The following is a 19,447-nucleotide window of genomic DNA, read 5'->3' as shown; positions in this document are numbered from 1 at the left end:
TCATTTTAATAATTTATTAAATATCAATTTCACAGGTAAAAATTGTTCTTTATTGTTTTAATATCCATTTCATCGTTAATTTAAAATTTTTCACATTTTTAATCATTTGAATCTTATTTTTGGCTCTTATGGTCATTTTTCTGTGGTGTATTTTAATTTTTGTTTTGTTATTATTATTTGTAATTAAGCTCTGCACAACTTTGTCTACTATAATCTTGCAAATACTTTCACAGTATTGCAGAATTCCATCTTATAAGTGGAAAAATCAAATAAGACGTAATTTTTAAATTTGAAGAAGGCTTCTTATAATACCTAACACATTTAATTCTCATGAGAAAAATACAATGAAATGAAAATGTTATAATCAAAATAATGTTACTTCTGGAAAGTTTGGGAACTCCTTTTTCTGTGAATATGAACACACACACATTCTCTCAATACCTAAAGCAGTGCCTGCACAGGAAGTATTCAAATATCTGCCATATAAATTCTTCTCCCAAGAAAGCTTTTTAATAAATTTGAACACACATTATTTACCTAAAAATCAGGTTAATACATTTTATTCTCTTAATTAACAAGAATGAAAGAAAACAAAAAGCCTGTCTTTGGAAGGTGGTACATATTGACAAAAGCACCTGGCAGAAGAGAACTTAATATGACACGATTTCAAAAGTTAAATTCAAGTTACAATCTACAAAATTAGCCTGCAATTATTCAACAATCAATACTTCCTTTGGACATGAGGAAACTGTTACTTCATCACTGCCCTCTGCCGGTGGTATTATTTCCCTTTAATTCTGCCTCCATGTATTGAATCCCTTCCCCACAATTACTTCTGACCTGCCTCTATATTTAAACCACCCACAGCTAAAAATAGCCTAGCCATCTGGAATTTAGCAAGGCTTGTAGGAAAAAGAAACTGTGCTTCAATGCAAAGCTTTGCATTGTAGAGTACACCCTTCCAGGTTATCTGACTCTGGTTCTATAGGAATTCTACACCTTCCCTTGCCTTTGATCTGTCTTACATCTTTTAATTGTAGGTAACTAATAGCTATACAAAATTATTCTTAACTATAAATGCAAATAAATTCTGTCAACAGAAGTTAAATTGACCTCCCTTCACCATGGTGGAAGAAGCAAATTTTGTATCCATTTTCAAGTTTGTTATAGTATCATTAATCTATAAATTTCTCTATTTTCAATTCTTCTTTGATCCAGTTTTTACATCTGCCTGATTCTCTCACTGATAATGATTTAAAAATTGTTAACATTTGTCCATTTTATTTTGAACAGTCATGACTGAAACGATTATTTGAAAGTCATACTTTTTAAAAAAATTATTCAACAGGCTAAATCCAGACTTCATTTTTTTCTCCCACAAACCAATTCAGAAATAAAATGATGTGGGTCTACACAAAATTGTGCTATGCCCAAAATGGCAAAAATCATTTCCTTTGGTCCATTCTCTATTTACCGAATACCTATAACTCCCAGTTTCTCAGGGAGGAATCTATAAACAGTTATAACTGTTCACTTTGTGGTACAGTCCAAGTTTTACGGTGCTGCTTAGAAGGCAGTAACTGATTGGGAAGGGAGGAAGAAGAAGAGTTAGGGTGAAAATCAGAGGAAAGTAAAAATAAGTAAAACAAAAACTCATAAAAATTACTCACTCTCACACACTAATGGACAACTGACCCACATCATTTATTTACAAAACAACACAATGACATAAGAATGATTCCTGTTAACACTATACTAACTTGAAGGGATGCAAAAGCTATCTGTGGAATTAAATTTCTTCTAGAGGGATAGAGCAATTAGGGGATGAGTCAGATGGTTATACCAATGTGAATTCACTCATAAGTGTTTTGTAAATCAACTCCTATTGGTTCACTAAGGCTTCTTACTCTTCCTTTGGCCAATATGACAGCTACTTACAGCCAACTTCAAAATCTTGACAGGATATGTAAAACTAAAAACTCACTTTAAAAACATGTCATTTTGGCCTGAACTGTGGTGGCGCAGTGGATAAAGTGTCGACCTGGAAATGCTGAGGTCGCCGGTTTGAAACCCTGGGCTTGCCCGGTCAAGGCACATATGGGAGTTGATGCTTCCAGCTCCTCCCCCCACCCTTCTCTCTCTCTGTCTCTTCTCTCTCTCTCTCCCTCTGTCTCTCCCTCTCCTTTCTAAAATGAATAAATAAATTTAAAAATTTAAAAAAACACGTCATTTTTTAAAATATAAAATAAGCTTAAATAATAATGTTTTGATTCATGTAAAATATACAAAACAATACACATTTTATGGTGAGTTCACTGTAAGTCCAATTCAAACTGAAATATTTCTTGTATAGTAATTTACGATTTACAAATGAAAGTACTACTTATTTACTTTGAATACCACTTTCCTTTTACTATACAAGAAGTAAAAAAATGCAAAAATTTTTACCTTGTGCTATAAATGAGGGAAACAACTGGTCACCCACAAGCCTCAAGGGATTTCTCACATTGGCTTCCATCCAGAATCCAAACTTTTCAAAGGAGCATGCAAAGTAATTTCCTGTTGCTTTTGAATCTGTTCCTGACTCCTAGCATCATGGTATCCAGGAGACATTTCAATCTGGAAGGAGGTTAAATTCTTTGACTAAGTAAAGGTATGCTGTTCCTAGATTCAGAACGGCATACCCATAGTCTTAGAGAGTTAACCTGAAGAAAAATTTAAAGTGGATAGGAATCCTTGGATGTAGAGAACAAGGTAGGAAAGAACAAGACTCAAGAAAAAAAACCTTAAGTCGTGAATGATATATAATTATTATAGAAGAGTATACTGTATAGAGTAATTAAAACTTAATGCTGGACCTATGCTTTACAGTTTATAATGTACTTGAGGATATAGTATTAAATTTAATCCACACAACAATCCTAGCAATCAGATACGAATATCCTTATTTTACAGATGAGAAACCAACACTCACTGAGGTTGACTTGCTCAAAGTAATATAGTTTACAATGAATGAATTAGAAATCAGAATATAAACCTTTTCATAATTCATTCGCTCATTCATTCATTCAGCCTTAGTGTTTACACGCCTATCTTCTCAGAAGTTTCTCAAAGCAGAGACTTTGATGCATGATTATATTTCTGCCCACAAAACACTTGCAAAAAATATTTATTGGATAATTAACAAAAGAATTATAGTAATAAGAGCAAAAAAATGAGAATGGAAAATACTAAAATATTTATTTCAATAAAAATGAATTTGAGGATCAGCAATACATAATAACATCATGATTTGAAAAAAAGTTTAAATGTAAATCTGCTTTAAAATGTATAAACATATGTTTTCAATATGTTTCTGAAAATTCCTTTAATTACTATTCTAAGCAGAAATTTATATTTCTTATACTTAAAAACATTGTATTCTATTATAACAAGATACTAAGCTTTCTCCAAATATAATTATAATCCAAATGCTTTTTGTAAATATTTTACAAACTTTTCATGGGGTGTGTGTGTGTGTGTGTGTGTGTGTGTGTGTGTGTGTGTGTCTAAATAGAAAATAAGAATATAATTGGTAGGATAAAAAATTTTTCCTGGCTAACTATCATAATGCTTTAGAAACTGTTTACATTATGATTAAAAATCACTGCTCCTATATTCCCAAAACTAGTTCGTATGGTAAAGAGATCAGTAAACTTACTTTTATGCGTAACATCTTTAACATTTGCTCCCCTTTCTGTGCCTGTGATTAAATGTAACATTTTGAAATCCCAAAGTTCTGAGAAAAACATAAATCCTTGTCTCACAGCTGCTGTTTGACTCTGGAAACACATGCATTTTCTTTTCAAGCATCTACCATCAAAACTCCCAAAGGGCTTGGACTGGAGAACACCTGCATCTCTTCATTTAGTTTCAATAACAGAGTCTAAACTCCAAAATTACAAAAATAGATGCTCTGTTCAGCTGTAGTTACATTTTGCCCCTAATTCCCGTGAACAAAATGCTAGGAGCATGAAATCATTCAGGCAAGCTCTGTCATCAAGAGGATAAGATTTTTTCACCAGAAGCCCAGTGGGAACATGATAGAAAACTGGCAACAATTACAGATAAAGTACATAGTAAAATCCTCTGGGAGGAAAAAGGAAATGTAATAAGATAGATGGGTATAATTTTTACACATTTATGCCCAAACCACAAATGTGAATTGTCTTTAATTGCTACAATATATAAGCATTCTTACGCATGTGTCCTGTCAAAAACACTAAAAACATAACTTCAAGATGATTCACCTAGTTCTACATTGTAAGAAGAATTTTGGACAACAATAAAAAATTTTCCATAAAATAAAATTTAGAGTCTAAAGTACTGTCTCCATTTAAAAAACTCCTACATAATTCATATTCTAACCAACCCTTAATGGTGAAATGAGTATATGTGTTTTCTTGTGTGTTTTAATAAAGAGAGAGAACCACCCACCAATTTAACTATAAATTTCCAGATACCAGAATTATAATAGTGACTTTCTTTTTAATAACAACAATCAAAATTGCTTATATTTGATGGGTAAAAAAGATAATAACTTTTAATAGGATAATCTACAAAAGTTAAAACTTTACTTCTAAAATGGATTAAACTGGGAAATAGGAAGATTGACTTAAACTGTATTTGTACTTAAATGGCACTTTAAGAGGAACACTTGTTTTCCATAACATCATAATCACATAATCACATAATCTAACATTTTCCTAATGATAGAAATAGTTTACTTTTTATACATTAAAAAACAAACAGCTGCTTTAAAATCTATCTTCTTTATTAATAATGGACCAAAATCAATTAGATGAAATTTCATAGGAATAAATGTAAATTTCTTCATACAAATTCATAAACTAATGCAAACATATAAAACATGGAAAACTGCCTTTAGAGTAGGTTATGTAAAAAAAAAAAATGGCTTCCAGTGGCACATAAATTCAAGACAAATAGGAACTAAATAAAAGTTCACCAAAATAAAATAAAAAATAAAAGTTCACCATACAATTCTAGGAAATATATTTTGTACTTTTTGCTATGTGGAGGGTTGTGCTAAATTTTAAAAGAAACACTCTCAAACATAGTGAAAGTAATCAGTATGGCAATGAATCTGAAGACAAATCACATGAGAAATGACTAAAATAAATTTAATGTGTTTAGCCTGGATTATTCAGGGTTTGTCTTTTTTTTTTTAAGGTTTTCGTAGAATATCTACCACATACAGGGAAGAAGGAGAATTGAGCTAGTACTGAAATAGCATTATAGACAAGATTTTAATGGTGCCATTAATTGAAACAGTGAATAATGAAATATAAAATGGGTGGGGAATTGTATTGAGTTTAGTTCTAAATCTGTTAGGCACTATTAAAATATACATAAGGATATGATCAAGAGGTAGCTAAAATTTAGAGTCTGGATCTCAAAAAAAAATAAATTCTTGGTTGCTGAAAATAGAAGTGTTTGAGTATATCTTCCAAATAGAAAGACGAGGACCAATGCATAATCTTGAAAAGGACCTATATATAAGACACAAAGAAAAGACACATATTTGAGGTGGGAAATAAAGATAATTCATTAAGGAGAACCAGGAAACTATATTGTTTTGGTGTCAAAAATACTGAGCTCTATAACTATGTCATGAACATGGTAGAAGACAGGAAACTCCTCAGTGAAAAGGACTGTATTATTCATAGCACAACAGGCAAGCCTGGGTACCAACATTATTCGTATTAGCTCCCTTAATTCCAGGTTCCAAAGAGGTGAAAATAAAAATGTATCCAGATGGATACCTGCACATGCACCCTAAATTGAGAAACCCTAAATTGAAGAACCCAATCTTTTAAAATAGGCATTTAATTTAGAGACACCCTATCTTTCAAGGCTGTTAATACAAGCATACTTAAAGTAAAAGTACAGAACAAAGGGTAGTCAGTACCTTCATTCAATAGATATGCAAAAACACGAAAGACCTATGGAGAGGAGAGTTGTCTCTTAACAACTGAAAGCGAAAAGAGGCTAAGGTTTCAACAGAAAGGGTATGGTCATATGATAAAGCCAAAACTAAAGAGGATGAATACTGAGAAGGGGAAATAAAGTTAAGAAAGCTAATAATGAACTTTTTCAGGTACACTTAGTGCTGATCAATTATTTCAAGTCACTTTTAGGACCAAAAACTGACATTTACACTACAATGAATAGAGAATCTAATACATAGTTATTAGAACTGTCTAACAAAGATAGATATTGGTACATAGTCTCTCCAGTTAGACATGCACAGGAGAATAAGTAAATGGAGAAATAAACATAAGGACAGAAAAAGGGAGGAGGTTACAACGTATTAAGAACATTCTATTTATCCAATTCATTCATTTAACAAATGATTTCTCAAGCATTCCCTATATGTCAAGTAATCTTAGGCACTGGATCTGCCCTCATGGAACTCACTGTCAAGTAGTAAAAACAGAGAGCATTCAAACCATACAACCATATAAATAAATATACATATAACTGTTATCAAAGTACAGTGAACTATAAAAATGAATGTCACAGAAGAACTTAATCAGATTTGTTGTTGGGGTAGGGAAAAGGCAGTGTCAGTGAAGGTTTCCACAAAGAGGTAGTGGTTGACCTATGATCTTAAGACTGAACTGGATTTAAACAGGGATAAGGTAAAAGGGTAAGGACAGTTGCAAGACTCCCAGAGAGAAAATTAATGATGCAAAAGCACAACTACCATTAAGAAACTGAAGAGGCCAAGATATCTGAAGGACCCCTAAGACTGACTTGGAAATAAAAATAGATAACTTCTAACTTCCTTTATTCCTAAATCTGTAGTACTTTGTGACCACTTATATTCCTAAATAGCTGACACACCAAAATTTACTTATACGTTAATACAGGATTAACAAAAACTCCAACTTTTTAACAAGCAGAACCTGTTATAAGTCATAGGCAAAATATAACATATGAAGAAGAACCAAAGTCTATATTTAAAAGATAGAGAAAGAAAAATGATTACAATTCATTTAAAAATATTTTACATACATCAGTTATAGTTACAAAGTGCTTCTACCTCTGAAGAAAGCAAAGAAGTATCTATTTTCTCTATTTGCCTCCTAATATCTACAGAAATGTAAGAAACAGAGCATCATTAAATAGTTCCTGTGGATAATAACAATGAATACAGAATATGAGCTGGCACGCAATACTCCCACATGAGGCTTCTGTTACTTTGTTGCAATCAGTGGAGTAGAGAATGCAATCAAGGGGGGAAAAGGGAAAAGGGAAAAGTGCAAAAGGAGTTCCTGAGACTTCAAAGAGAAAGCAATGCTGTGACATCCTGGAAGTGTGGCTCTTTAACGATGGTTAATAAGAAGAAAGGAGCTCCTTCAAGATAAAGACTTGTAAGGCTGAGAAATGCAATGCTTAACAATATGGACCCTAAGGTTATATGATAAACATAAACAGCATAGGACAGTAGGAAATGTTATATAGTTAGAAGCCCCAGGCTCAAGTTCAGAGTCTGACTTACTAGGTACTTGGTCAATTTCTAAGTCTCTATCTCCTCCTCCATAAGACACAACCTTTTCTGTGCTAAATACAGTCTGGTTTTATAAACAAATTTAAAAAATTATCTGACAGTAACTTTTTAATAAAGTACTATTTTTATGTCTCACTGATACCATGAATATTTTTTTGGTCATACAAAACCCTAATTCTCATTTATAAAGCTATCCATTCCCTCACATTCTGAAGTCACAGTCAAAAAACTCTACCTCTTTATCCTAACTAAGCTTGAGGTTAACTCCACACTGCTTCCCACAGTGGCTGCACCAGCCTGCAATTTCCACCAACAGTAAACAAGAATTTCCTTTTAATCACATCCTGGCCAGCATTTGCTTATGGATTTGTTGAAGACAGCCATTCAGAGAACTGTGAAGTGATATCTCATTGTGGTTTTAATTTGCATTTCTCTGATGGATAGTGACATTGAACATCTTTTTATGTGTCTACTGGCCATCTGTATCTCTCTTTGGAGAGGTCTCCACTTAGGTCCTTTGCCCATTTCTTTTTTTTTTTTTACAGAGAAAGAGAGAGAGTAGAGGGATAGATAGGGACAGACAGACAGGAACGGAGAGAGATGAGAAGCTCTTTAATCATCAGTTTTTTGTTGTGACACCTTAGTTGTTCATTGATTGCTCTCTCATATGTGCCTTGACCATGGGCCTTCAGCAGACTGAGTAACCCTTTGCTCAAGCCAGTGACCTTGGGTCCAAGCTGGTGAGCTTTGCTCAAACCAGATGAGCCGGCGCTCAAGCTGGCAACCTTGGGGTCTCGAACCTGGGTCCTCCACATCCCAGTCCAACGCTCTATCCACTGCGCCACCGCCTGGTCAGGCCCTTTGCCCATTTCTTAACTGAACTGTTTGTTTTTTTGGTGTTTAGATTTATAAGTTCCTTATAAATTTTGGATATTAAGCCCTTACCAGATGTGTCGGTGAATAAGTTCTGTCATTCAGTGGGTTGTTCTTTCATTTTGTTAATGATTTCCTTTGCTGTGTAACAACCTTTTAGTTTGATGTAGTCCCATTTGTTTATTTATCTTTTGGTTCCTTTGCCTGCAGAGATATTGCAGCGAAAGCACTGCTACGAGAAATGTCCAAGATCTTACTACCTGTTTTCCTCTAGGACTTTTACATCTCTAATCCATTTTGAGTTTATTCTTGTGCTTGGTGAAATAGCGTGGTCTAGTTTCAGTTTTTTGCACATATCTGTCCAATTTCCCAAACATCATTTATTGAATAAATTATCTTTACCCCATTGGATGTTTTTACCTGCCTTGTCAAATATTAATTGACTTTAAGTTGGGAGTTTATTTCTGGGCTCTCTATTCTGTTCCATTGATTTATATGTCTGATTTTATGACAGTACCATGATGCTTTGATTACCATGGCCTTGTAGTACAGTTTGATGTCTGGTAGCATAATTCCTCCAACTTTGTTCTTCATTCCCGTGACTACTGAGGCTATTCAGGGCCTTTGATATTCCATACAAATTTTTGGAATATTTTTTTTAAGTCTGTGAAATATATCATTGGTATCTTGACAGGAATTGTGTTGAATCTACAGAATGCTTTAGGTAGTATGGACATTTTAATTATGTTAATTCTTCCTATCTATGAACATAGTACTTTTCCACTTACTAGTATCCTCTTCAATTTCTTTCTTCAGTGTCTTATAATTTTCCAAGTACAAGTCCTTTATGTTCCCAGTTAAATTCATTCCTAAGTATTTTATTCTTTTTGAAGCAACTGTGAATAAGACTGCTTTCTTAGATTCCCTGATAATTCATTATTAGTGTGTAAAATAAAATTAATTTTGAATATTTATTTTGTAACCTGTTACTTTTACAAGATAGGGAAGCAGCCCAAGTGCCCATCAGTAAAGAAGTGGGTAAAACAGTTGTGGTACATTTACACAGTGGAATACTACTCGACTGTAAAAAAGCGGGGGTGAGAAAATCTTACCTTCTTTTGGCCACAACATGGATAGATCTGCAGATTATTATGCTAAGTGAAATAAGACAGTGAGAGAAAGACAAATATCATATGATTTCACTTACATGTGGAATCTAATGGACAAGATAAATTAACAAACAAAATAGAAACAGACTCATAGATACAGAGAATAGACTGCCAGCTGTCAGAGGGGAGGGTTACAGGGTGAAAAGGGTGAATGGATTAAGCAATATACGGAGTGAAATAAGTAAATCAGAAAAAAAACTAAGATGAATCCATACATAGAAGGGACATAAAAATGAGACTCAGAGACATGAACAAGAATGTGATGGCAACAGGGGCGGGGGGATGGGGGAGGGGGGATGGGGTGAAGAAGGAGAGAGGGGTTAGGGGAGGGGAGGGGCACAAAGAAAACCAGATAGAAGGTGACAGAAGACAATTTAACTTTGGGGGAGGGGTATACAGCACAATCAAATGTCAAAATAATCTAGAGATATTTTCTCTCAACATATGTACCCTAATTTATCAATGTCACTGCATTAAATTTAATAAAAAAAAAAAGCTTACAAACTTAAAGAGTATGCTGATTATCAGAGGAAAATGGAGGTAGGGAGAGGTAGAAGAGGGTAAAGCAGGCCCATAGTTCCCATTAAAATACTGGTCAGTTTGTTGATTTAAATTTACTTGTTCTTTATTTTAAATATCGTATTTGTTCCCATTTTGTTTTTTTACTTTAAAATAAGATATGTGCAGTATGCATAGGGATTTGTTCATAGTTTTTTTTATAGTCCGGCCCTCCAATGGTCTGAGGGACAGTGAACTGGCAAAAAGTTTGGGGACCCCTGTTCTAGACACTAGAAATATAGCGGTGACCGACAACACAAAAACTTCTAACTAAATGAAGCATAAATTCTAATAACAGAACAAAAATAAACACAATAAATCAGAAGCATGAATAGTATGGTAGATTGTGATAAGTACTAAGAAAAACAAAAGAATAGGGAAATAAGTTTCTATGTGTGTGTGCATCTGTGTGCATGCACAGGTACGTAAGAAAAAGAGAAAAAAATTATATACAGTGGGTAGAAAAGTACTTGCTGAATGAAAGTGATATTTCTGTAAACTCTTGAAAAATTGCTAATAAATTATTTCTTCATTTAAAATTTATGATTTGTCTATACTATCAGTTTTATAGATATACGAACACACATACACACACCTCCAATTTAAATCTGTTACAGCAAGATAAGATTAATCAATATTATATTTAAACTCACTTTGAAAATTAATACTTATGGGCTCTCTCAAAACCATATCATAAATATCTAAGTCACGAATGTGGGTGTCAGGACCAAGGAGAATGAAAAATTTAAATTAAAAAATGTTCTAAATAAAGTATGTGAATGTAGATTAAATAAAAAAAACATTACATTTAGGATTAAAAACTACCCAAAGGAATATTTTCAAAGCACTAAATAGGTGATCACATTAAAATTTTTTATAAATCCATAAACATATTACTAAACATTAATGTTGAAGACCAGGTAAATTTCCTTAACAGCAAGAAAAAATGTAAAACTTTACCCTAGAAATATCACTGGTACAATTTTTTATAATAGGGCCCTGGCCGGTTGGCTCAGTGGTAGAGCGTCGGCCTAGCGTGCAGAGGACCCGGGTTCGATTCCCGGCCAGGGCACACAGGAGAAGCGCCCATTTGCTTCTCCACCCCTCTGCCGCGCTTTCCTCTCTGTCTCTCTCTTCCCCTCCCGCAGCCGAGGCTCCATTGGAGCAAAGATGGCCCGGGCGCTGGGGATGGCTCCTTGGCCGCTGCCCCAGGTGCTAGAGTGGCTCTGGTCGCAACATGGCGACGCCCAGGATGGGCAGAGCATCGCCCCCTGGTGGGCAGAGCATCGCCCCATGGTGGGCGTGCCGGGTGGATCCCGGTCAGGCGCATGTGGGAGTCTGTCTGACTGTCTCTCCCTGTTTCCAGCTTCAGAAAAATGAAAAAACAAACAAACAAACAAACAAACAATTTTTTATAATAGGCCCATACAATAGACTAGAAATGAAAATACATTTTTGTGACCCTAGATATGCATTAAATTACAAAGAATATTAATAATGTTATGAGAAAGATCTGATTATTATTTAAATAAGTTTGATACATTGATTCATTCTGTGTATATGGCAAAACAAAAAACACACAATCCCTCTACAATTTAAGAAAATGTGATAGATATAAACAATCATATAAACAAACATGCTTATACTTTTCTTAGGTATCAGAAGGTCTAGTCATTTCAATAACGTTTCAATGATTTGATGATTTGAAAATAAAAACTGTCAAAAAATACTATAAGCATAATTAGATAAAGAAGTTAACCAATTAGCATACTTAAGTAACACAATTAAACAGGCATTAACAAAACTGTGATGTTTATTTAACCACCAATAACTTCTCTCTAAAACAGGGGAGTTGCTAAACTACACAGGCTGAATCTGGACCCCCTCCAGTTTTTGTGATTTAAAGTTTTGTAGGATCACAGTCACACCATTCCTTTACATACTGTCTATGGTTATTTTTGTGACAGCAAAACTGAATACCGTATCTCCCCATATATAAGATGCTCCCATGTATAAGATGCACCTTAATTTTGGGACCTGAAATTTGAAAAAAAAATGTATTACATAAAGTTATTGAACTCAACTTTTATTCATCATAAAACTCATACAACTCCTCATCACTGTCTAAACTCCCATCCATTAGCTTGTCCTCATCTGTGTCTGATGACGAATCACCGTCTTCAACAAAGAGCACAAGAACAGGCGCAAAAAGGCGAGAAATGCAAGTAAAAAAATCTACAACCACTGTATAAGACACACCCAGTTATTAGATCCTAGATTTTTTTTAAAAGGTTGCATCTTATACATGGGGAAACACAGTAGCTGAGATAGAGACCATATGGCCCACAAAACCTAAATATTAGTTATCTTACCTATTAAAATGTTTACCAAACCCTGCCTTAAAAGCTTAGTAAAATTTTATCCATAGGCATACTCTTAGTCTGGGTTTTGGCCTCATCCTCATATTTTTTCCTTAGGATTCTATATCCATTCTCACCAGGTTGGTAACATCTTTTTGAGAAATGCGTCTTTAGCAGCATGTTGACAGTGGGTGCTCAGACTTACCTTTCAGATACCAATGTCCAGTTTGTAATGTGGATGCCATTCAGCTGTAAATGCTACATAACAAAATTCATCTTTCAAATGTTTTTATGTTCCTGCATATATGCACTTGCACAACACTTTGAATATTCACCCTCCATTTAGTCTCTAGCTAGTCAGTTAATTAAAAATCTTTTCATGGTTTCTACTTTCAACTTAGTGCAGTAACGTTGAACACATCTCCTATAAGCTGTAATGTTAATAAAGCTTTACTCTTAGGCAACTATTTGAAACTACTTCCTTACTGGCCAATTAAGTCTAAAGAAAAAATTCAAACCCTCTATCCTTTTAAGAAATCTGTATATAGCTATCTTATTTCTAGCCTCATTGAATGACTGACCACCTTGGCTTTACTAATCACATTACTGCTGATATTGGTCTCCACTAACCATATGTTTCTCCCCAATTTTTGTTGATCTTTCTGATATCTCACATAAGAGGTATGGTTCTGCTATTATGGTATTCAATTAAATGGAACAGAATATAGGCAAAGTGCTACCAGAGAAAAATATAACTAAAAAAATAAGTTCTTGGCCTGACCTGTGGTGGTGCAGTGGATAAAGCATCAACCTGGAAATGCTGAGGTCGCCGGTTCGAAACCCTGGGCTTGCCTGGTCAAGGCACATATGGGAGTTGATGCTTTCAGCTCCTCCCCCCTGTCTCTCTCTCCTCTCTCTCTCTGTCTCTCTCTTTCCCTCTCTCTCTCTCCTCTCTAAAATGAATAAATAAAATAAAAATAAAAAATAAAAAAATAAGTTCTTGCCCTGGCCCGTTGGCTCAGTGGTAGACCGTCGGCCTGGCGTGCGGGAGTCCCGGGTTCGATTCCCGGCCAGGGCACACAGGAGAAGTGCCCATCTGCTTCTCCACCCCTCCTCTTCTCCTTCCTCTCTGTCTCTCTCTTCCCCTCCCACAGCGAGGCTCCATTGGAGCAACGATGGTCCGGGGGCTGAGGATGGCTCTTTGGCCTCTGCCCCAGGCTCTAGAGTGGCTCTGGTGGCAACAGAGCGATGCCCGGAGGGGCAGAGCACTGCCCCCTGGTGGGCAGAGCATAGCCCCCTGGTGGGCGTGCCGGGTGGATCCCGGTCGGGTGCATGCGGGAGTCTGTCTGACTGTCTCTCCCCATTTCCTGCTTCAGGAAAATACAAATAAATAAATAAATAAATAAGTTCTTGACAACAGTTTTCTCTTGGTTCCACTATCAATATCTTTTTCTTTGCGCAAAGCTACAGAAAGCCCAAACACCTAATTTTACTATAGTAAACCATATTGACAAAGTACTACTATCCCATTAAAAAATATTTTCTCTTTCCAGTGCTTTAAATTTTTTTTACTCTTTTTTACATATTACATGATATGGTATATTATAAAACTCAGTTGGATTTAGTAGTATGAATCTAAGATTGCTATATACAGAGAACTAAATTATATCTCATAAAATAAAATCATTATTGCTTATAAACATGCCATTTATAAAAAATGATAAAAAAAATACTTCATTTGTATTTTCAAGGGCACCACTGCAGTGAATAAAATGGACACAAAATGTTTTTTTTTAAAACGTCCAATTTTAAAAGCTGTACTGAAAAAAATGTCCACTAAGAGACTAATGGTAAGTTTATACTTACCAGAATTGTGGCAGTAGTCCATATGCTGGGGAACTTGAACTGTGAAGGCTATCAGATCCGGAGCTAAGAGCGATTCTGGCTTTCTGCTTTCATTAAGCCACTTGCTGCTATGAAGGTCTTTAGTATCAGAAGGGCCTTGAAGCAATGGAATCAATCTCTCTTTCCCACTGTCACCTGAAAAGATCATTAATTAAAAAAAATGTCATAAAATATAAAAGTAGCTTGAAGATGCTTGATCTTAAAATATACTAACATTATGACATTTTGATTATATTTGTTTTTAGTTGTGCATGTAGTTATACTCCAAAATATATGACTGATAAAATTAAAAGCACTTATAATTCCTAACAAAATAAGTTTTTAATATTTAGCTAATCAATGTAGAACATGTTCAGAAAAAGTTAAAGGAAACAACTTAGTATGTTTTAAATATTCAATGCAATCTTTGCCTTATCTTTAAACATATCTAGAAATTTAGTCTGCACTGAAAAAAATTAAATTACAAATAGTTTAAGGAAAATATTATGAACAAAAAGTATTAGTATGAAGGTAAAGTCAATTGCAACCATAAATTGAAAAACAGCTGGGTTTTGTGCTTAATTTTATTGCACTAACAACATTTTAATTTAATTTTAATGTGTCATATATATGTATACCTCCCAACTCTCCCAAAAGTATAAAAATAAACTTTCCTTTAATTTTTCAACCTCATAAGTATTCTTAAAATTATGCAAAGTTTTCTTAAATAAAAAAATATTAATTTATTAAAGAAGTATCATCCTGGCACAATTAATAAAAATCTTTAAGTAAAATAAAAAACTTTAAAACCTCTGATTCATAGGAACAATGAGTAAATTCTGTTTCAGTAACGCTGCTTGTAAAATGCAAGGCCAATTCTCCTCTACAGGCAATAAAGTTTTACACGGTCCAGCTGCACATACCTGGGGCTTTGGCACAAACTTTTATTGATCCCATGGTCCCAGAGGCACATTTGACCAATGATGTGCTGCAGTACTTCAATTCAACGTTCTGGATTGAGCCCTCAAGAGTTGGCAGGGGATTCTTAGATTTCACACCTAATAAAAGAAAACTGCAAATGTACTAGCCGATTGAATTTAAATAATTTTTATATTCCTTCACCAAGGCATTTAAACTTAATTATACTTTAATTATCTACCTCAGATGTTCTTACAGTATTTGCATTAGGTTTCATAGTTTAGTGTTTAGGAGGTGAAAGGATGCAATTTTAAAATACATGGGCTGAACTATCATAATTATAATCATGTAGTCAGTTCTTGATTCGTCAAGCTGAAGACATTAAAACAAATATTTTAAGGAAATATTTGTTTAAAAAAATAGGAAATGTTAAAAATCGTATTTGGTTGTAGAATATAGAGTGAGATTTCTAGTTTTGAAACAAATTTAATTTACAAATTTAATTTTATTTAGGCAGAGACATTTACTTTAGGCAGGAAAATTTCAGAGTAAACAGACTTCTTCAAAATTTAGTCAGGTGGGGTAAGGAGAAAGAAACAAGATAGCTCAAAACTTACAAGCAAAACTGATATGCCAAGGGTAGATAAAAGAAAGAAGTTTCTATATTAAGTAAACAAAAAAGTACATATTCACATCTTTATTATGTGCTACTTGTTAAAGGGAATAAAAACATAGAAAGGAATACAGGGGGTCCTCGGGTTACGACAATCACGACATACGATGTTTCAATTTATGACACTCATTCCCATAAAAATTTTTAAAAATTGAGACATGAGTGTTTCGGCTGATGCCGTTAGCCTCGTACTTACGGACTACGTGGGTGAACTAGTTTGGCTGTGCACGGCGGAAGAATACACAGTGCAGTGTACAGTATTTATGTCCTCTTCCTTTTCCTGTGGCTTAGTTGTGTCTTTATGTTCTAGATTATGATTTTACAGCTGTATCAGGATAGGTAAGTGACTTAGGCTAGGGTGTGTTTCGACTGACACCAAAATTCAGGTTACATCACTGTCGAAGGAACAAAATTGTGTCGTAACCCGAGGACCCCCTGTACTATAAAATAAATGGTAGAGAAAACTTAATTCAAAAGGGAGAAACTCATTTTGGCCCTGAAAGATAGGTGAGATTAAATAGGCATAAAACTTCAAAAACTTTATACTGACAATACTACAGACCATCGCTACAGTGATGATCATGAAAAACATTAATCAATTAACATTTACTGAGGACTTACTATATACAGTATCTCATTCTATCCTCACAACATGCCCATTATAAATATGTATATTATCCTCATTTTCAAATTAATATTCAAAGGATTAAAGGGGGTAATTTTTACTCAAAGTCCTATAGTTAAAGTGTTTCATTTAATCTGATCCTATTACAGAAGACTTTACCACTCATTTTGCCTATATTCATGAACATATACTAACATAATTTCTCAACCCTATTTCACATTTTGATCAAATATATATATACTATTCTTTACATTAAACTTTTTAAGAAAAACTATCTACAATTAATTAAGAGAAACATAAATTTTCTATGATATATTAATCATTATTTTGAAATCTATTATCTCAAACTTTTGGAACTTTTTTTTTTCATTTTAGAGAGGAGAGAGAGAGGAGAGGGGGAGGAGCAGGAAGTATCAACTCCCATGTGTGCCTTGACCAGGCAAGCCCAGGGTTTCATACGAGCAACCTCAGTATTCCAGATCGACACTTTATCCACTGTGCCACCACAGGTCAGGCTTATCTCAAACGCAGTGTGTTCAAGAAGCCCCATGACCCTCCATGACTATCCCTGAGATTTGGCCCAGGAATCTGCAGTCTAACACACTATATGATTTGAAAATGCTTAAAAAACATCATCTTAAGAAACACCTTCTTGCTCTGGCCGTATGGCTCAATGAATAGAGCTTCGGCCCAGCATATGGACATACCAAGTTCAATTCCTGGTCAAGGCACACAAGAGATGCAACCATCTGCTTCTCTTCCCCTTCCACTCCCCCTTCTCTCCTTTATCCCCCCCCCCCCCCCCCAGCGAGTGGCTCTATTGGTTGGAACATTGGCCCTGGGCACTGAGGATAGCCTGGTTAATCCCAGCGCATCAGCCTCAGTAGGTAAAAATAGCTCGGTTGATTTGAGTATTGGTCTCAGTCAGGGTTGCTGGATGGATCCCAGCTGGGGCACCTGTCTGTGGGAGTCTGTATCACTATCTCCCCTCCTCTCACTTAAAATAAATAAATAAATGTAAAGAAATGAAATAGCTTCTCACATACTAATCCTTACTTCAGTAGAACCTATTAATATATTAATTTCTATTTGGTTCTTATATCATATAAACATATATTGACTGGTTGTTATTTTCCAATATTTACCACCTATATATCATTTCCATTTGAAGTGATATTTATTATCCTCAGAGCAGGAGTCAAAAATGTGTATTTATTTTTCTGATTTTATCATATTTTTATCACATTCTCAAAACTTGTAACTCAAAAAACTTAAGCAGCAGTACCTCAAGAAATTAAATGATGCCAACAATATTTACATAAATACATAGCAGAAGTTAATAGTTATTATAGCACCTAACTTTCACTGAGTACTTATTAAATAAAGTGCTATGCATTATGCCAAGTTTATTTTATTTATTCATCTCTCCTTTCCCCCAAAAGGACAGCAGTTATTACTGTTCCTATTTACATATGGGGAAAAACAAGACTTAGAGAAAGAATAACTTTTGCCCAAGATTCAAGTCAGAAAATGGCAAGGCCTAGATCACATTTGTCTTTATAAGAAAGGAAGCTAAGCTACTCTAAAAATTTAACAGCTACTGTGGCTGCAGTAAGTTATAATCAGTGGGTAATTTACTCTGCTCCAATCATTATGTTAAATGATGAGAAGAACACAAAATGGCAAGACTTCCCACGACCATCACGTCCTCACAGTCAGACTCTTGTTCTGTGCCAATTTTTCAAAAAACATAAAGAACTAAGATAGCGGTCAGCAGACAAGAACTACTGAAAGGTACTCTCAAGGGTTGTTGATGGTCTTTGAAATTAAAACAAATAAAAAAGTGAATTAGTTTCTAGTAGATGCAAAAGCAAAAAATATAAATAAGCCAAAATGAATTTGTTTTTAAATTATGTTATACAACTGCTGCTTTCACAGTTTACTAAAGTTTAGGACTCTACCTTGAATCACAAATAGTAGGTCTTTTTTAATATCTGATACAAGTTATATATAAGACTAATCAGAAGAAGATGCCTAAAACCTCACCTACTAAATATCTCATATATCTATATAAAAGCATTTTGGTTTAGACTAAACAACCAAGAACTTAGTTCAAATTTTTATGACTACTACATCTGTCAGATATTTATAACTTATTTTAATAACTAAAACAATATTTTGCATAATTTCTCCTTAAGAGAAGCTTTTTTATACTTCATTCTTTATGCGCAACCTAAGATTTTGAAAAATTATTATTGTTATCTCTTGATAGACTTCCACAATGAATAAAAGTTGCTAGTAAGAAATAATCTTGCTAATATAAACTATGGACTTTGGGTGATTATGATGTGTCAATGTGGGTTCACCAACTGTAACAACTGTACCACTTCACTGGGGGATGCTAGCAGCTGTGGAGACAGAAGGTATATGGGGATTCTCTGCACCTTCCCCTCAATTTTCTTGTGAAATGCTCTAAAAAAAACCTTAATAAAAAATAAGATTGGTTTCTTTCCATTTCATTTTCAAATTAAAATTTCGGAAATGCTCTAGAAAGGTAGAAAGGAGCAAGTGCTGGCATTCCACCACTCAGAACACCATTTACACTGTGTTCCACCAGCATGCTGCTTCCTTCAGCTGGGAAAGGACATCTGTGAGGGAGGCAACTGGTTAAACAAAGAGAACAAAAGCTCCAAAACAAACAAATACAAAAAAAGCATGGCTTCGGATATAGGAAGCATTACTCATCTAGTAATTGAGTAGCTTAAGGGAAGCCACTATTTATTGTTTCATGTGGAGGCCAAAATACTAGCCACT

The 19,447-nt window shown here is 34.5% G+C and overlaps 1 protein-coding gene across 5 annotated transcripts in view; it reads right to left on the bottom strand.

The window, feature by feature from the left end:
- Positions 1-19,447, bottom strand: part of VPS13B (vacuolar protein sorting 13 homolog B) — an 887,459-nt gene that overhangs the window by 623,804 nt on the left and 244,208 nt on the right. For 4 of the 5 annotated variants that reach the window (XM_066379210.1, XM_066379212.1, XM_066379209.1 and 1 more), the window contains exons 18-19: positions 15,341-15,475; positions 14,400-14,573 (exon numbers count right to left, since the gene is read on the bottom strand). In XM_066379210.1, coding sequence (XP_066235307.1) covers positions 14,400-14,573; positions 15,341-15,475 — 309 coding nt within the window. Of the gene's footprint in view, positions 1-14,399; positions 14,574-15,340; positions 15,490-19,447 lie in introns of those variants that run through there. The other variant, XM_066379213.1, reaches the window with a different exon arrangement.

This window comes from Saccopteryx leptura, chromosome 3 (genome assembly GCF_036850995.1).
Source record: "Saccopteryx leptura isolate mSacLep1 chromosome 3, mSacLep1_pri_phased_curated, whole genome shotgun sequence".
Classification (NCBI taxonomy): domain Eukaryota; kingdom Metazoa; phylum Chordata; class Mammalia; order Chiroptera; family Emballonuridae; genus Saccopteryx; species Saccopteryx leptura.
Note: the sequence above shows the minus strand (reverse complement) of the source record. Positions and strands in the feature narration are given on the sequence as shown.